Source organism: Cavia porcellus, unplaced genomic scaffold, assembly GCF_034190915.1.
Source record: "Cavia porcellus strain 051 isolate PalLab524CR breed Dunkin Hartley unplaced genomic scaffold, mCavPor4.1 scaffold_10, whole genome shotgun sequence".
Classification (NCBI taxonomy): domain Eukaryota; kingdom Metazoa; phylum Chordata; class Mammalia; order Rodentia; family Caviidae; genus Cavia; species Cavia porcellus.
This window is the reverse complement of record NW_026947493.1, coordinates 59,280,111-59,300,720: the sequence shown is the minus strand read 5'-3', so window position 1 is coordinate 59,300,720 and position 20,610 is coordinate 59,280,111. Positions and strand designations below refer to the sequence as shown.

At 32.9% G+C, this 20,610-nt stretch overlaps 1 protein-coding gene across 7 annotated transcripts in view; it reads right to left on the bottom strand.

Moving 5' to 3' along the window:
- Positions 1–20,610, bottom strand: part of Ralyl (RALY RNA binding protein like) — a 725,971-nt gene that overhangs the window by 33,540 nt on the left and 671,821 nt on the right. For 6 of the 7 annotated variants that reach the window (XM_063257506.1, XM_063257505.1, XM_063257504.1 and 3 more), the window contains 2 exons: positions 18,914–19,027; positions 6,681–6,853 (listed from right to left, as the gene is read on the bottom strand). In XM_063257506.1, coding sequence (XP_063113576.1) covers positions 6,681–6,853; positions 18,914–19,027 — 287 coding nt within the window. The remainder of the gene's footprint in view (positions 1–6,680; positions 6,854–18,913; positions 19,028–20,610) is intronic. The other variant, XM_063257508.1, reaches the window with a different exon arrangement.

Genomic DNA, 20,610 nt, shown 5'->3' with positions numbered 1-20,610 from the left:
GCTTACTCCATAGATACACTAATAGAATATGGAAGTGGGAATCACCTTGGCAGGTGAATAGATAAGATCATGAGGATGGGGCCCCTTATGGCATCGGTGACTCTATATGAAGATGAAGGGGAAATCAAGTTTACAAGATTGCTGTTTTACCATTTGATGCCCTTCACTATGTTATGATGCAAAAAGGAGGCCCTTACCCTAGGCAGAACAGATGCTGGCTTTATGTTCTTGCACTTTCCTGTCTCCAGAACTGTAAGGCAAGCAAATCTCTTCCCTTTATAAATTTCTCAATCTAGAATTTTGTTACAGCAACAGAAACAAGATGAAGACGATGATAACAGCAATCCATATGGTGTGAATTCTCTGGGGCACTGCACCTTGTAGGTTGCATATTTAGGTATGAAGGGGCAACCCTATTCTCAGAGAGCAATGTCCTCTCACAAAGACCACCAGCAAAAATTTCAACAAAGTTGCATCTTCAAAAGAAAAGCAGGTGGTAGGCAGACAGGAGAAGCACTTACTTTTATATGGTCCTAAGCATAGCTCTGATATTTCCCTTAACATAGAGGGACCAGATCTTCTGAAGAGAGTATTGGATTCTAGAGTCAAATGCCTGAAGCAGAAGTGTCTGCCTGTCTCATAGCAAAAGCTTACATATGTTCCATTTCTGTTGAGAAGATCTGACCACCTTATGTCATTGTCAATCAGAACTCAGCAGTTATAACACAGGCAAGGTTATTTATAGGATACATGAACTATGGGTTTTGTCCTATGCCTAACTCCACCTAAATTACAAAATGGCACTCTTTATATCCTCAGTATTTGTTCTAAGGTTGAGAGAATGTAGCATATGATAGATTGACAACAATCAAATCAAAGCTCTTTGGATGTTATGCTGAAATACATGTCCCAAACCACAGATTAAGGAATCATTTTTTTCCTTCCTTGTGATTTATACTTCAAATTCAGTTGATGCTACCTGGATTAGCGGAACATGCACCAAAGCTCTTGTTTGTCCTCTTGCTGGCACCAAGTCGAAATGATAACAAAAAGAAGCACAGTTCATAAGAAGGAGCATCCTGGTGAAGGATTTCATTAGCAAAGGAACACAAAGTTTTTTAAAGGAGGCGTTTTCATTCTTGCCCATAAAGAAAGACTGAGAATATTGATGAGAATGCTTTAAGCATTGCAGTTTTTCTGTGACTTACCAGAATGCTTACTTTGAGTTCTTTTCAACTACAGGATTAGATTTTCAGTCCAGACCTTCCCCGGTGTGCATAGAAACTCAGGTGATATACTGCTTAGTTGAATGCTTTTTAAAATCCTAAAAGAGGTATTGCAACATAGTACTCGGCTTGCATGCCTTATGTATTATACAATCCAGTTGGACCATTCTACTGTGGGTTCTTACTAGATTTGCCTGATTTGACTGAGTGTAGTCATCAAAGGCAAAAGTCATTACCAGTATTTTTCAAAAGAACTCAAATTCTCCTTAATCCATTTAAATGCACTGCTTGTTCATAGTTTTCTTTGGGAACTGATGATTTAGCTTTATAATTTCAAACCTTAGCCTGATGAAAGTCCAGATGTAAGAATGCTAGGAATTGGATGTAAGTTGACCAAAACTTTGCTTTGAAAACATTAGCTTTTTTGCGGCTTTATAGCACACCTGGCAATTCTGTAATATCCTGCAGTGCACGTAGAAAACCTGCCTCCAATCTGGGGAGAGTTCATTTGTTTTTTTAAAGTAGCAAGGTTCTAAGTACTTGCTTTGTATAGTATTTTCCATTATGACATGGACCGTTTTTACTTAGGATTATGTTACTTTATATAAAGGGAAACATATGTCTCTTTATGGCTCTTTTAATAAAGAGAATAAAAAATCTTGAAAAGGAAACATTGTATTTGTAAAGTGACTAGTAGATCTATTTAAAAACCAGTTGTCTTTACATACCTATCTACCTATCACTTTAGGTTTCTATAAAGTGATCTGTGGACAATGAAGGATAATTTGAATTCCTATTGTTTTAAATATAGCATCCTTCAAGGTAAAGTTTTAGACTCCACTAACTGAAAGCCTTTACTGATCACACTAGCTTTGTGATATCTACTTGTAAAATTGTATGTCTTCTATTGTTATTACACTAAATATGCCCTGTTTCATTTTTGTGGACTGTGGTTTTTGTGAGTTCATATCCTTCTCAAGAGAAGACTTGTGATTCTCTTTATCCCACAGTATAAGTGCCACTGCCATTCATTTGCTGATCCATTGCTAACTATTTCTTAGTAGATTTATTCAGAAATAGGAATATACCAGTGGTTTGACAATATATACCTACCACATCATTATAGAGAATTCAATATTTATTTATTTACTTAGATTTTCTTTGATACTGGGAATCAAACTCAGGACCTTGCACTTGCCAGAGAGGCATTTACAATGCTGTATTTAGATCTTTTTTGAGACAGGCTCTCAGGGTGTATTCTAAGCTGGCCTTGAACTCACCACAAAGGCCAGGCTGTCCTCGAATTTGGAGCAACGATCCTGTCTCATCCTTCTACCATTAGTATTCTAGACACATACCACAGTGCCTAGCCTGAAAATTCATTTTTAAATAAACTAAATGAATACACTAATTGGTGCACTAGTTAGATATATGAGTGTAGGTTACTATAGAATTGTAGAAGTCCTTTTATCGGTCTCTTCAGCTTTCTTTCTATTGTTCTTTTGTACATATCTAGTAAGAAATCAGCTCTGAAAATGCTTTCTCCAAGCGTCCACCAGGTCCAATAAATTCCAGTGGACAACATCCCACAGCTAGGCAAATGGATAACTTCAAAACAGGAGTTTTCCAAGTATGGTCACCACACTAGCAGCATTAGTATGATTTGAGAACTTAAAAATGAAAATTTCTAGAATCATCTTTGTTACGATTTGTGTTCAGATGGCCCTCACAAACCTCATTCAATCATGGGCATGGCTGAATCCAGCATTTGTGATTGGTTTATTGTCTAGCACTAGGATTGGTGGAATGAGTGCTACACCCACCTTGGGGTAGAAATGACATACAGTGTAAGAGTAGGAAGAATGCATATCTTTTCTCTTTTCTTGGTTCGCTCTTGCTGTTTTGTGGGGGCCATGAATAGCATCCCCACCATGCCCCCTGCCTTGGAGCCAGCTGAATATGGATTGAAGCCTTCAAAATTGTAAGAAATAATCCTTCCTTTCTGTAATTTTGGGCATCAGGTTTTTGGTCTCAACAAGCAAAAAATAACTAAGACAACCTTAGTGTATGAAATCATAAATTATCAGAATGCAAAACAATAAATAAGTTATTGTAAATTATCAGAATGCAAAACAATAAGTTTTAACTATTATTCAAGTAAGTCTAATAAACTAATTTACCAAATATTATTTAATTAATTATTGAACTTTAACATCAACTGACTATGACCTTATAAATTTGTATACATTTTCCAAACTAGTAATCTGTATGTTTTCCTTATCTTTTTCAAATCCTTTCCATTCTCCCCAAATCTGTGACTGTGCCCATCACTTCCCACTCTCCACAGGTTATCATGATCTGCTATAGTTTTTGCTTGACCTTTCTCAAACATCCACCACTAAATTCTCAAACTTGTAATAGTTGTAGTGAAAAACTTTTTTTTTTTTCCCTTTTTCCTTTTTGTCGGTACCAGGGATCGAACTCACAACTGCCTGCTTGCAACGCAAGCGCTTATACCGCTGAGCTAAATCCCCAGCCCCCGCAATGAAAAACTCTTAATGTCTAAGGAAAGTCTGTACCATTTTGTTTATGTTTCTTTTAGTGCTGGGAATTTATGTCTTTCTCTTTGCCAAGCTTTGTCTGTCTGTCTGTCTGTCTGTCTGCCTCTCTCTCTCTCTCTCTCTTTCTTTCTCTCTGTCCCTCTACCTCTTCTTCTCCCTTTTCCTCTCCCTCTTTCTTTCTTTCTCATTCTCTCTGTTGGTATCTTTCACTAAACATCATCACAATTTACATATACACACTTGTGAATTTTTATTCTCCTGCACATATTGGATTGCTTGGAGCAAGAAGCTGAAGCAAGAAAATTATGTTCAAATTTATTGAAGAGTCTAACGAGAAAAATGGTAGCTTAACTATGGTTTTGCAGTGGATTTGTAACTGGTTTTGGGTTATGATTTGGAGGTAGAGTAAACAGGAAGCAAAATTGAAAATACACTTAGAATCTTGGATTTAATAACTATGTAGATGCTGGCTTTATATACCCAAATGAAGAAGACTGGGAAAGAATAAACTAGGTAGGGAAAACAAACAAACAAAACAAAAATAAACAACATTGTTTCCAGACATATGAAGTTGTTTACTCCAGCTGTTTACTGGAGATATATACAGTGATGGATAGCTGAGTACTTCATTACTGAGTTCCAGGAACAGACTAGGAAATAGAAATGTAGATTTAGAAATGCCTGTCTATGAAGCTTGGGTATATGATGAAGTCACCCTGAGAAAGTGTATAGAAAGAGCATGTAAACATGACAAAGCCTTGAGTCATTCCAATGTTTAAAGTTGGAGTATAGTGGGAACATTTATAGAATCAAAAACCACTTTGAAGGCAATAAGATTTACTATGATGTCCATTATGGCTTGACTATTATCTTCTTTTGAAGTCCTGTAAGGTCTCCAGTGTAGGTTTTATTGGTCTTGTTCTGTACTGTTTTGATCAATTCTATTATACCTGATGATATAGACAATTCTTTTTAAAAATAGCAAGAGGCACAATGGTAGTCACCTGGTGTTCTAATTTTGCATCACGTACTATGCCCATCCTTCCGTTCTAATTGACTCTGTTTCGTTTAGTGACATTTGGTTTTATTCTCTTCAAAAAAAAGTAATAAGAACTGTGGGAGTAATAAAACCCAAAAAGTGTAATTGTTACTCTAAAAAGAGAGGAAAGGAAGGTGGTCTAAGGCATATAACTGCATGTATGTTTGAGTGTGTAGGATGGAACACCATATTACTGAGCTTTTGTTGGATATTGAACAGAACTGTCTGCAATCTCACTGTATGAATATCCACTTTATATGCTTTAATTTTTTAATTTGGACTACTGTTTCTAAGATGACAATATGTAACCTATTAACTAGTGATTTCTTACTGTATATTTTTTTCTTGAAACTCTGTATTACTTGTACCCTTTTATTGCTTTGTTTTTTTATTTCCTTTCTTTTTTCTCTTTAAAAAAAAAAAGAATTGTCAATGGATAAATTAGGAGAATCTACCAAAAAGAAATGGCTAGTTTTGAAAAATTCTGCTGAGAAATAAATTAAAAGAACAAAGTAGTAACCATTAGAAATAGCAAAAACATACTCCTAGAAGGCCAATCACAATGAATTGGTGCAAATGATGGCAGATTAGAATGAACTGAGGCAGTCAAGGTTCTAAATTCAAGTTTTGCTTGTTTCTTTTAACTCTATTCATTATTCAATAGACTCCTTAAATCATTATACTGTAGTTATAAAAACTAGTACTTAAGTTCCTCTAATGGAAAAATTTGTATAGATAGGGGTGCATATAGAAAGCTCATGCTTGAAAAGTTTAAATGAAGATGTCATGAAAGTTAAACAGAGATGGAATATTAAGTTCTGTAAAATTAAATTTTCTTCAAAGTATCAATATATTTGTTACCATCCCAAAACAATGCCATCACCACAAAAAAATTACTCAAGTAACAGTAGGCATTAATGCAAATTAGAATCTGATACTACTTGAGACAATTCAAGTTTAATATGACCTGCCCATAGGAGCTAAACACACACATATACCACACACACACACTTGTCCTCGCACTATTTCTATTAGTGAAGTCCTTAGAGATAGTACATTTAATTTCATGGTTGATAAATATGAGAAATATCCTCATCAGAATATATTTATCAAATCCTAGTGTTGTTATTCAGTAAACCATGTCTGAAAATGAGCAATCCCATGTAAAATTTGGGAATATTAAACATGTAGAGAATCATATCTTAGCTAAATTTCCACATCACAACAAGCACTATAGGAACTGACCACACACCAATGGTCAGACTATAGAAAGACTTTATTATTTATCAGGCTACAAAAAAGATGTTGCCCACACACCTAGTACAGATAATTACTGTCAGTGAGCAAAACCTATAAAAGAATAGCTATATGACTTCCAGAAAATGATCTTTTGTCACCAGCATGTTTTATCCAGGTACATACAGTTCAATTTTAATTGTACAAATGCAAGGTTCTGCGGGGATTTAGCTCCGCAGCATAAGCACTTGCCTGACAACTGTGAGGTCATGAGTTTGATCACTGGTACCAAAAAACAAACAAACATACAAATGCAAGGTTCTTTTAAACATATAGTATATGAGAAAGAAAGTCTTTCTGTTAGCTCTTTAGGTATATGTGATCTCCTATATAGTATTTCTATTTTTCATTCATTGGCACTCTTGCATTTTAAATTAGTAAAAATATATTGAGCACTTATTATGTGCAAAGCACTACATTGGTGTTTCCTATAAGTATATGCATAAAAGGAAAAAAATAATCCTCAAATGATTTAATCTTTGTTTTAGAGTGAATATGTTGCTAATATGCTAATGCTGTTACCCAGTGGATTGTGGACACCAAATATTTAGTTCCTACCAGCTCATGACCCCCATCTTCATCGAAGTCCTCCTCTATCCCATCAGTCATCTCTTCTCCATCCGCATCTTGCCCTCCTTCAGCATGCTCCTCTGTAGAGTGATCTGCATTCTCTGACACACTTTCATCTTGAATCAGCTCTATACTCTCTTCCAACTGCTTCTTCTGAGCTTCTAGGGGGGAAAAAGCAAATGACTACTACCTTGAGTTGGTCATGAGTCATTTGGATAAACCATGAAACAACAGATCATGAAAGGGTAAACTCTGGGTACTGATAAAGGCATGTAGAAGGTAAAGTAATATGCTTTTTTGAATTTATTAAATCATGTAAATGATGTAAGTATACCCATGAAGATCTGAATGTCAATATATCATTTTTAAATGGAATTAGAAAAAAAAAAGAAATCCAAATGGTAGTAGTATGTAAATGATCATTTATATATAAAGATTGATCTTTCTTGATATTTTATAGGTAGTTCTTTCTAAGAAGGCTATCTCTCACAAAGGAAAGCATTTTAAAAGTACAGAAATATTATAAAACTTAAATATTAATCACTGAAGAAAAGATGGAAAGTGTCATTCACAAGTTCAAAACTAAGTGAAAAAAATCTACTCCAAAAGAGGTATAAAAATAGACATGTCTTTCAGGTGATAAGAGAACAATTCTTTGAAAATTTGAAGATTATATTGTGTTGGCAGATGTGGTGGTTAACTGCAGTGGTTGAGAATTTAAATCCTGGTTTAGGCAACTTGAGTTCAAAGTCCAGCCTAATTAATAGTTTTGTGATGCTGTGTAATGTTGAAATGATTAACCTTCCTTGTACCTCAATTTTCTCTTTTGTACAATGAGAAAACTACTTCCTAAACTTTCAGGTTTGGAGCCAATATTTAAAGTTTTAGCATATAGACTTGCAAATAATAAGTGCTCAACAGGTGAAAGCCATGCTCTATATCTGTAGGGTTTCCTCCATCAGAATCTATGTTCATTTACAACTCACCCAAATTAAAATTATGTTGATGGCATAGGAACTGTTTTTTTTTTTTTTTTTTTTTTTTTTTCCTAGTGGCTGGTTTTCATCTCCTGTGAAAGTATCATGGAACACTGCATACTGAGTAAAGAGGATCACATTATATTTATCTTTGTCTAACTTATTCCCATGTATTCACATCTATCTTGACAACTGGATTGTTTTATCAGAGTATTAATGAATTGTGTAATTTGAGTTTTTAAAAGAAGCTACATTTTGAGCTTACTTACAGATATTTTACAGTAACAATGATAGTTTCTAGAGCCAACAGAATCTGCAATTCTCATTTTTTCATAATATGAGTTAAAGTGAAAACAAATATCAATAAAAGACATTTTGATCACCATAAAACTTCAAATTAACTATTATATAGATCAACAGTCTGATAAAAATATAATGTATACATTACCAGATACCCTTGCCTAAAGCTATTTAAAGTCATATAGTCATTATTTCAGTATATAAATGTGCATCCATTCATACTTATATTTTAACTTTTCATATAATAAATTTTACTGAAAACAAAGTAGTAGGAAGGGATGTGCCTATCTTACTTGCTTTCAGGGGACAAATTCTATAGCTACTCAGCCACTCACTAGTAGAGCAACAAATATTGGATTTGAAACTGTTTTGGCCATTTGGTTTGTCCAATAAGCACATTAAGTCATTCTTTCCTTATCAAAATATACATAATAGTACTTACTTCCACAGGTTTCTGTGAGGATTTACAGAGCTTATATTTGGGAAATATTTTGTAAACTGTACCAGACTGTATAAATGGGTACTATAATGCTTTTCACCAGGAGTTTATTGAAGTATTAACAATAACAGCAAGTGTAAGCATGGAACAGAAGGCCTTTGTAGGAACTGACCTTCAAAAACACTTGAGGCAATGGTAACTGTAAAACTTAATCAGGATGTTTTTCTAATTCTAAAAACTATTATTGAAATTACACATGAGAAATACTGGGTTTAAAAGTTTAACTTAGAGAAGATGACTCTGGTATCTGAGTTAAAAGGAGAAATTAAACAAGATACTACAGACTTAAAACACCACCAATTTAACACTTACTGAAAGTGTTGAGTTTTATACACCTCATTTTCCTTTCAGATGTCACTGTCCTCTTTAACCAAGGCTTACCCAATCCATGCCTATGACCAGCAATTGCTGAGTAAAAGCTCTGATGGATAGATAGCCATCAGAACTGAAAAAATTGGAATTCTCTGCCATTTATCATGTCTCCTAGTCTATTGTATTGCCTCTACTATGGCTGATCCTTTCAACTGCAAAGTCATTTTCTTACTCCAATTTTGAATTTCTCCTCACAGTGTTTTTGCACTTATCATTTAATCTCCTTTCTTCTTTTCACTGCAGGTCACTATGCTGCTAGTTCAAAATTCTCTGGGTTTCAACACCTATACTGGCATCTCAAGAAAGGGGAACAAAGATTTCAGATTGGACAATTATAATTCTATACAATGTCCTGACTTATATTTTCCTAAAGTCATACTTTCTGCTTTATGCATTAATTTGTTTTAGTTATTTTTGGAATTCAAGGTGCTTTTCCTGATCCTCCTAATAAATTCTCTTTCGATAAAACAAATCCCTGATCAAATGATGTCTTATAGTTGGTTCTTCTGGTATGTTATCCTTTTCTTATTGTTATTTAAATTCCCTGGAAATTTGACCTACTCTTTTACAAGGTCCCTGCAACTCTCTAAGGGGATATACAGATGGCCATACTATTTATTTATGAAGACTCATAGTGATATGCTCTGTGCTCCTCACCAAATGTCCTACACTGTACATGTAAGATAATAATAAGATATTAGAAATGATATAGGTTATGAGACCTAAACTTCTGCTAATTTATGCTATTATTAAATGTAGTTTTCTTCTCTAAAAGAGAGAAAAAAATAATATCTTCAGAGAGTTGAGGATCCTCAAGTGAGAAAAAAAATGAGTGAGCATTTTTATACTACAAAGACCATTCAAATGTATTGTAATAAAGGGCTCAACATAGTTGAGTTTAATCCAAATTGATTACTGCATTGTAACTGACAAATTGATCTCAAAATAATTCATCATTACTGATCCCTAAGAATATGTTATAAGGATAATTTTGGACTTGGCTTTGACTTTGCCATTTTATTTTTATTTTTAGAGATAGATATCAGTTCACTCCCTTTTACTGTTTAGCATACAACATGCATGAAATTTCTTTGACAGTATATTTCAAACACAGTAGCATTGCCCATAAAGTTCACTTCCACACAAGTACCCTGTAAGTTATTCTCACTCCTTCACTTTTTCATTAACTTAAAAAAGCGAAATGCTTGGAAGACATTATCTGGAGTTTAAAAAAAAAGTTTTAATTATAATGGTAATTGATTTGTAGGAGTTCAATTGAAATGCAATCATCCTGTACTTCGTAATTAATGTAGTTGGCGTAGACTTTTGTCATTGCTTCAGTAAGAAATGTTACAATCACTAAACAATGATAGTTTCCATGAATACAATTACATGTGAAAAGCACATCTTGTTTATTAAGGTGTTGGTTTGTAGTTTAAAAAGCAGAGTTGATCCAATAATTGTCTTACTGAAAAAAGAGAAACAAAGCAACTTGTTCCGTTTTTATGAATAATTTCTAACTTTAATTCTTACAAAATGAGTAGTATTGTGTAGTTTATTCCAAATTGGAATATTTTTTCCTATTTATAATTTTTGCTTTTTACTGTGTGTAAATGCACAGGTAGGTGTTTGTATGTGTGTAAATTTATGTCCAGTATTAGTATTTCTTTGTAATAAATATTTTTATTCATCTGTGTATCCATTTTAGCTAACCTAGAAAGGCATAAATTAAATGTTTATTAATATATTCATGAGCTGTCTAGAATCAAATAATGAAAATACATGTTTGAGTGTCATCACATTCTTTCCATCAGTGATGTTTAAATTTGGCACCATGATAGCAAAAAGTACGCATTCAAAGAAAGGTTGAAAGAAACCTTCTTGCCACTTTCTTGGTGACAGCCTCTCATCATGATGTCAGAATAAAATGTAGAGTTTCAGATAGTTTTGGAGGAAAATCGTATTAACAAGTTGTCAAGAGAAAAATAAAACATGAAGTCTTCCAGTGCTCATGGAGAATGGCTGCCTTTGAGCAATGGCATCTTTTGGAGACTCTGCTAAGATTTCTTTAAGTCGAAGTGATGAATGACCATAGTGTTTTTCTGTGAGCAGAAAAGTGCATTAGTATTTGATCTGAAACAGTGGAGCAGAACCCAAAGAATCAATGGTTTATCCCTAATTTATAATTCTACTATTAAATTATGGATTTAAGTGGAACAAAATGTTTATGATGGATGCAAATTACTAAATGCTTATAAAGTACTGTTTAACATTCATTGACTCCAGTCCTCGAAACATGTTGGAGCGTCATCTTATTTATCACTTTACATACAGGAAAACAGAGCCATAAATAAGTTAAGTAAGGTGCCCCTGGTCACACAACAATAGGTACTAGAGCTAGGCTTCCACCTGAAGTATATTTGATTCCATAGCTGGACTGTTTTCTAAGATAATTCTAAAAAATAAGTCTTATTTAATTCTTCAAAAAGCAGACAAACTTTAAATTCAAGAATGATGAAGTTTATTTAGTTAGGGGCACATGTTTTAACTAGAAATAATTACCGAAGGAAAATAAGTAGAAATAAATGGTATTTCCATTAAATGTAAAATGCCTAAGGCTTTAAAAATTCATAAAAAGAATTTGATATTAAATTTCAATTCTCATATTCAAATATTTTTCTGAACATGACATTTCTACTTCAAAAGTTATCTATGACTCAGAAAACAAGTTAGAACTGTTGGGATTTATGTTCAAAGCATTTTTATTAAATTGAGTTTGCTGCATAGCTATTATCATTAATATAACTGAAAATCGGTTTAGTTGGCCATTACTTTTTTGACACACCGGCTTAATTGCTAGATAATTACTATTCTGAATTGAATTAAGCAGATGGTTGAAAATTATGATGATATAAAAACAGTCCCATTACTTACTGCAGCCAAGTTAGTATCCTGGAATCATTGTTTTTGCATCTCATTGAGAACTATATTTTTAAAATATTGCTCATTACAATACTTGTACATTATATGAATTTAATTCAATTATTCCAATGGATATCATATAAAATATGCAATTTACTATGGATAATATTATGAACAACCATGGGAATGAATTTCAGAAAAATTACATAGGAAGAAATTTTTAGATTAAAATATCATTTACATAACAACATTCTTAGAGGAAAAGACCTCAAAATTATTCATATGAAGTACTCTGAGCTCTTGAGTTTACCACTAATTCAATAGAAATTATTTTAAAATTAGTGAGATACTATGTTTATTTAAATGTCACAATAATTTTTAGAGAAGTATTACTGACTCTACTTTATACATTTTATAAGGACTAATCCAAAATTTCATGTAATCATTGACTAATGATTTCTAGTAGGATATCAACCTAACTCTACTTAACTCCTCTCTGGGTCCTTACATTCTGTAGTATTATGAATCTACTTGTCATAAGAAAGATTAACTGGAAAAGAGACAAACTAGATGTGGAGAGACCAGTTAAAAAGGCAATATTTAAGAGAATGAACATGTCTTAATTCAGCTGTGATGATGGTTGTACCACTCAGCAAAATTACTAAGTCTCTGAATTACACACTTGAAATAAATAATTTTATTCTATGTGAAATATACCTCATTAAAGCTATTAAAAACACAAGGTAAGTGCAACAGAGCATGTGAGAGGATGACTGTCTCGGTATTGTCAATTGGCTTGGGAAAACAGAGAGGAGAGGTAGAATAAAAAGATACCAAAGGTAAAATTTGGAAACTCTGACTACAGTAGGAATAGAAGATAATGCTAAAGTTGATGATTTTATTGACCAGATTTATAGAAGAGTAAGAGAAGAGAGACAACGCACAGAGAGAAGAATATATTTAAATGGGAAAGAGTTCTATTTTCAAAAATGTAATTGACTTATTATCAAGGTGGCTCTTAGGTTTCCCTCTACTTGACTAAACTTAATCTTTTTACTAAGTCTCAGAACTCCCAATTTTTAGAATATTTACATTACAAAACTTGCAACTGTGCATTCTTTTTCTTCTTACTGTGATATACATCTTCTACAACCCAGGAAAGTTTTTCTCAAGACCTAAGAATCATTCCTTTGACATATAACCACCAGGAAAGACAGGGCCTATGGCTCTTGAGCTGAGTAGAGAAGAGTCTTTGTTAAAAGCCAATTAACAAACACAACTTGCCTAACCGCAAGGTACAAAGGTACAATGTCCTCCTGATCTTCTCTAGTCCTTTTCCATTAATTTATTTAGTTTCCAAACCTTCTCATCTTTTTATTTGAGTAGAGTTGTATCTGCATCTCCTGTTGCAATAGTCTTGAATAGAATCTTCCTCACTGTTTTTAAGTGTTTTTAATACTAATTTTGGCTTTATAAGTACACGAGGACAAATACAGAGGGCTCTCCAGTAAATAGTTGGAATTTTGATCCAGCTGCAAAAGACAAATTCATCTTTTCTCCTTTAAACTTAGCATTTTCAAAAACATCTTAATATTATATTCAAATATTTCAATAAGGCCTGTTACAACAAATAGCAGTCTCTAGGTTACCATTTCTAGCTCTTTAGATGATTTCTATTCACTTAGTTTATTCTTTTAAATTTATGTGCTTATATCTATAAATAACATAATTATATTGTTACTTCTTGTCCACTTTTATGCATTATATGTTAATACTATCCTTAGAAAGCTGTGGAGTTGGTTTTTGGTCACTTTCCAACTTTCCAACTCTCTAAGAGTAATATAAACTGAGATAAATAAATTTAGTTTTTATATAATTTAACTATATAATTCTTTGCACAGTAAATGTTAGCATCCACTGACTAATTTTTCTTGGTTGAACGGTCATATGTTTTCTTTAGAATTAGAAACTGCCTTAGATTTAAAAAATAGTTTGACAGGTACTTTTCTATGTACTTAAGCAGACTTTTCTCTCTCTCACTGAGATGTATAAATATCATCTCACCAATTCACCTTCCCACATAATAATTATCCTACCAGTTCCCTTGTTTTAAAATTTTCTTTTAGCTAGGCATGGTGGTGCATGCCTGCAATTCCAGCACTGAGGAGGCTGAGGCAGTAGGATCACTGTGAGCTCAAGGTCAGCATGAACTGCATGGAAAGACCCTGTCTTAAAAAAAATATGCATATATTCTCACTTTTAATAGATTGACTCCCACGTACAGAATCTTAGGTTATAAATGATCACTGATAACAATTTTTAGAACATGTTTCTGTTACAGTATAGCTTTCAGTGTGGCTGTTGAGAGGCTCTATGCTGTCTTTCTGACATATAAAAACAATTCTGTCTTGCTTTTTCTCTGTATTTCCCTGAGTGTTTATAGGACCTCCTCTTTGCCCCCATGTCTTGCAATATCACATGATACGTTATGATATGCATGTATTTTCACTCCTGTTTCAGGCGATTGTTAAATCTTTTCAATCCATCGTAACTATCTTTCAATCTGCATTCTTTTTTTCTAAAAATAAATGCACTTTTGAATTGTTATTCTGTCATTCTTTCTGGAATATTACTACTACAATATTCATCCTATAACTTTTTTACCCTTCCTCATGTATTTTTTCATCTCACTTGTATGCTCTTTTTACCTAAGGAGCTTTTATTTATTTATTTTTAATTTGTTGGTACTGTGGATCTAACTCACAGCCTCACACTTGCCAAGCAGGCGCTGAGGCCACTGAGCTAAATCCCTGGCCTTTTATTTTTATTTAAATCCCATCATTGTGGTAATGCAGTTTAAAGAGTAAACAGAACTCAATTTCATGTGTTTAATCAATTATCTGTAACTTGAAGTGTCATCAGTTCACTCCAAAGTTTCAGGGATAGCCTCAACACCTTTAGGACAGAAGTAACAGCCACATTATAGGTTGCAGGCATCAGATCATATCTGAAACAACATTTTCCATTCTAAGTATGGCAATCCATGTTTGGCCAGGTACACAATGACCACAAAAGAGAAATGACAATGGTTCAAGATACAAAATCAACTTATAAGAGAAATAGCTGAAGACTTGTTCATATGTTTTAGACAAAATTTGAATGCAGTCTAAGGTGAATATGCACTATTACTGACTCACTATTCAAAGGTTTTGGAGAAGTGAAAATATTCTAGGTCTTTATGAGTACTGAATTGATGGTTGAATTCTCAAGAAATTAGAGATTAAGCTTGCTTTTACAAGATACAGAAAGAATAAAGGAAGAAGGTGGGATCAAAATGCACTTTGGTTCAGAGCAAAGAGAATCTATTAAATTTTTATTAATAGACATACTGATATGAACAGGAACAGATACTGATATGAACAGGGACAAAGTAAATAACATAAATATGTGATCTGGCTGGATAAAATGTTAACTGAAAGTACATGCTTTTTGGAGTGATTAGGGGTATTGAAAAATTATTTTCACAAGGAGACATGTATTTTGATATGATTTATCATATTGTACATTTTTGGATTTTAATTTAATATTATAAAAGTTCATGTTTTTACTAAAAATAATTAGGATGAGTTTGTCTCATGTTTCTTCTGTTTGTGAACTTTCTAAGGCTTCGATTTGAAACTCAAAGTCATAATTGGAATTGTCCAAGTGAGAATGACTATTCATTTATCAGATATGCCACTGAGAAAAATGTTGAACTAATTAATTAATTAACTCTTACTCCTCTAGAGTCTGTACTTCAAATGTCATTTAAAATCACATAGTTACCTATAGAGCACATTATGATACTCAGTTTTTATTTTATTTTCTCATGCCTTTCACCCTTTCTAGTCATTTAAGACCATAAATAAAGTCTATAAATTGTGCTATGTGTATGTGGCAATTTATATGTGGCTTTGTAAAAAAAGAATCACTTAGGAAATGAGGCCTACAATTGTAGGCTAAAATGATGTCAAGTGCTATTTGTTATAGTATATTAGTATATACTATATACTATGTTATAGTATATATAGTCCTTATATATCCAAACAAATTGTGTTGTTTTCAATAAAACACAATATATGTATGGTAGAATACTATCAACCATAATTTTAAATGACAAAATATATATTTGAAGCTATAATCACTCTGGTCACTTACATTGGAAGGTTTAAAGACTTGCTACATAACTGGTACATAATATCAGAAGTTGTACAGAAGTAAAGATCTGATCTTGATTTTATGAAGATTAAAATCTCAAATGAAACCACAGGACAATACACAAATATTTTAAAGAAGCAATTAAAGATATAGAGAATTCAAAACAATGTAATTATAGCACATTGTGATCATCTTTGGGATCTCTGGAATTTACTTCAAAGAAAAAAACAATAATATCATGGGACTTGAATTCAGGACATGCTCCATGTTCTTTGGCATTTTGTTTCTAATCCCTTCTCTCTTGTCTGATTATTTTATGTTGGAAACTTCTATTATCAAATGGCTAATAGTAAAACAGGAATGAGAGGTGAGTAAAAAAGCAATAATGAGAAGCAAATGCTAGCTATTAAATACTAATTACTTAAACCAGTAATTAGTAATTAAGCATCAAAATGAGTACCCCCTTAAATTTAATAAAGAGGCTTTATTTTAAGTGAATTTTAATGCATTTCACTCTAGTTTCTAAAAAGTAATGTTAACTATTTCCATACAACCTTGATTTCTTCCCATAAAGCAAATATGTAGAGATATAGAAGATGATTAATTTATCTCTGTAAATATAGATATTATTCAGGAGCAAATTATCAAAAGAATATAAATATCAATATCACTAAGAGAATATTACATGCTTTCATTTTCCTTATAGCTTGTTGGAATAGGAAAACCATGAGCATCAAAGGACTGTCATCTCAACAGTCACTGTCTCGGGACTGAGAAAGCTGAAACATACAATACTAAGATGACAGTTTTCATAAAAAGAAAATCAGGGCCTGAGTTTTAGTGTTACATTTATAGATGATCTTCCAAGAAGATTTGCAAAAGGTATTATTCATTGCAGGAAACTGGAAGGTATAATATATTGGAATAAGGATCACATTTTTCTCTTTGAGGTGATTTATATTTAAATGAGTTCTCCATAATCCTTTAAACTGAAGTGCAAATTGGTTATCAAAGTCTTTTGCTGTAAAGGTTGTTTTACATAATAATGAATTTCACAGAAGTTCCTCAAAGAGAAATATTGATTTAGGCAACATCACAAGATATTTCAGTTATAGCAACATTTTAGATTAGGGCATAGACAGCATACAAAAACTTTCTAAAAATGTAAATTACTAAGAAGTGTGGACAACATATCTTTTCTTAGTATAAAATACATTTGTTATAGAAAATTTAATAGAAACAGTCCAGGTTAATCTATCATTTCTCCATGACTGTGATATACCACTTACATATGCTAATTTATTTATTTTCAACAATGTAAGCTAATCATTAGGATTTCTCATTTAGTAAATGAGAAAACTAAAGTTACACACATAATGATTGAGAATTTGAACCAAATTTTATTTCTCAAACATTGTGTTATTCTAACACTTTTTTTTTTTTGGTCTTTTTCCTTTTTATCAGTACTGGGGATCGAACTCATGACTGCCTTCTTGCAAGGCAGGTGCTTATGCCGCTGAGCTAACTCTCCAGCCCCAATTCTATCACTTTCTATAAGTCGCCCTTTCATTCTTGAGGTTCTTGGTGAATCTTCCTAGAGGTGAGATCTGGTCTTCACCTCAGATATAAGATCAATAAATCAGCAGATGCTGTAGGTTATAGAGCAAGGTGCCTTGGTTCCAACCTTTTACCATCAGCTGGGTGTTACTGCACTCTTACTGCACCTTACTGCAGTGAAATGCTGGGAAGATGCCAGAGAGAAAACCTGACACAGAGTCTATGAACTAGAAAGGCCACTGAACCAGCTGAAAGGGGTTTGAGTGCCAGGACACTCAATAATTAGGTATTGCTTATAGGTCAATTAATTTACCTCCTTAAGCCTTTGTTTTTTCTTATGTAAAACAGGAAGGTTGAATTTATTAGTGGCTTTTAAAGTTGCTTTGTTCATTTATTTGTTTTTCAAGAAATGAAATTCTTTTAGCAAATTACATCTTATGTGAATCTCGAAATATATAAGATATTTTCAAGTGAACTATGCTGGTTGGAGGAAAGGCTGGGTTTGAAGGAGGCAAGAGTTAGTTTGCAAACTGTGTCTCCTCTTCATCTCCACCTCATCCTCAGGAAGTCTGTGGAGTATCTAGTTTTCTTGCAGAACACAAATTTCAAACTGCGGACTAGCTTTGAGTTCATACCAGTGCTCCCATTTTGTGCCTTGAAAAACGTGTAGCTACATGAAAACAGTGTCTCAGCAACCACTTTGAAGATAACAGTATATAATATATTAGCCATTGTTAATCTATTATTTTGTTTTTAAATTCTGTATTGTCATTTCTGTTCTTTTTTTCATTAAAAAAAGAATTGTGGTAGGATGCAGCTAGGGTCAGAGTGGATAATTCAAAGGACAAAAGCCATTCATTAAGTTGTAAAGGACATAGTCAAACATCTTGGACTTTTGTGGTCAGGGGAATGCTGTTGTTGAGGTTCCTAATGTTGGATACCCATGTGCTTTGAAGGGTGGCAGCAATGGCAGGAGTTGAGCTTTGTAATAAAGGTTTTGAAACTTGTTCAAATTTTGCTGAAGTTAATTTGATGAAATATGACGATCATTTTCACTTGATACCATTATCCCATTAATTGACTTCAAGGTTACTTCATACCGAAACATAAACTTTCAATTACGATCCAAGTATTTCTAAACCAGGAAATACTTTTCCTGGAATATGAGGAAATACTTTTCCTTTTTTGGTACAAATCTTAAAAAGCTTGGTTCATTCTCTCTAAAAATAATAGAATCACATTCCATAGTTGTATTCTGTGGCTCACAGGCTTTATTTGTGTGTCTGTATTAAACTCTTAGAATACTGCTTGTCTCCTGGGCCTGCAGCCTCTGTGACTGATGATGCTTCACTGGTTTAATTCTAACCTGTCTTTGTCCACAGATTCTTTTCACTTACCTGCCTCCGCTTTCTGCTGCTTTTCAATCTTCTCCAGGCGTCCTAGCAAGGAGTCAATTTTAGTTTTAATCTGAGTTAATTCTTTCTTGATTGTTTGTAATTCATCTGATTTCACTGGAAGGGAAAAAGGAAAAGAAAACAGATCAAATGTACCATAAATCAAGACACCCCATATTTTCTTAAGACTGTGTTAAATTTCACAGGATACTTTCCAGTTTTATCAGTTTCTCATCACGTGTAGTGATCTTGGAATAGTGGGTGACTTTGCCAATTATAGATTATCAGTTCAATGATAATTCTATATTAAATTGCTTACCTGATGGCTAAGCTTACCTGGGGTTAACTGGACCTGGAAATATTTTACAAAACAACTAAATGATACAAAATTCAGTTTTTGCAAACAGTAGAATAAATATAGTACCAAAGATAGATTCAGATTAATAAATAATTAAAGCATGACTTGTGTACTGATCTCATCTTAGATATTCCCCAGAATTTCTTGAATTAACTTGAAGACCTCTGCTGCAATAATATATTTCAGCAATCATTAATATTTTTAATTCAGCTTTTTTTGGTGATCGAGACAAGGATCTAACATTTATCCTCTAAAGAAAATGTCTTAGATGCTGGAAAATTCCTTTTAACTCTAACTTGTTATTTCTTCTGTTTCTAAAAAAACAAGACAAAGGTTAGTGCATGTTTCTCTGTAAGCTCTGAACTTTAACAAAAAAGATTACCATTGACGTTCTCATTCATGTTTTCTGCAGCAGTGGTTACCATTCTTAATTTTTAGTGTTCAGTTTCAAAGAAAGAAAATGGAGACTAATAAGGTTGATACCTTTTTATTTATTCAAGTATAGTTGCTAAAAACAACAAATGTCCCTCTACCAGCTATAATAATAGTTTTATGATTTTATAATGAAAGAGAGTAAAGGAAAATTCCACATTTAAAGGGTAAATACTTTTATTAAATAATAATAATAGTTATTTTATGTAAGATTCATTGCATTGTCCTTATTTTGCTTTCCTAAGAACTATTAGCAATTTTAAGTCAAAAACAGAGATGCCAGCCATTAAACTACACTATAGAGCCGCTACATCTGCCTCTAAGATGTCTTTCAGTGGGATTTTCGGTATCCACTCAATGAAGAGCTGCACACAGATCTAAGGCACATAGTTTAATTACATTCTATTTCTCTTTTTGGTGATTTTCCTTCAATATTGTAATGATTTAAGCTTGGACATCTCATTGAAATTTCTGCAGAAATATAATTATTCACTCTTTGGGAAGTTATGAAAAATAATAAAGAATTGGTGTTTCCTTAAAATAAAGATATCTGCTGGTCAAGATACATGAAATAACAATTACAGTATAAAAATTTTATACAATTACAAATGAATAATTTTTCTGATAGAAAAATGAGAAAACTTTTCATTGTACAATTAAATATTTTTAAAAGTAGAGTTTACTTACAATGAAAAATCATTCACAAAATAAACAATGCAAAAAAAAAAGGAGCCTTTGGAGTACTCTTGTGAAATATCAAACAAGTAAAAGAGAGAAACATTATGTCAATTATTTCAAAGACATCAAAGTAACAGTGTTGAATTGTAGCTAAATTTGAAAAATATCATCTGCCACAATCACAAATTGATTCTGCTTTGAAAAATGATACCCATTTCCTTTGAATGAAGCA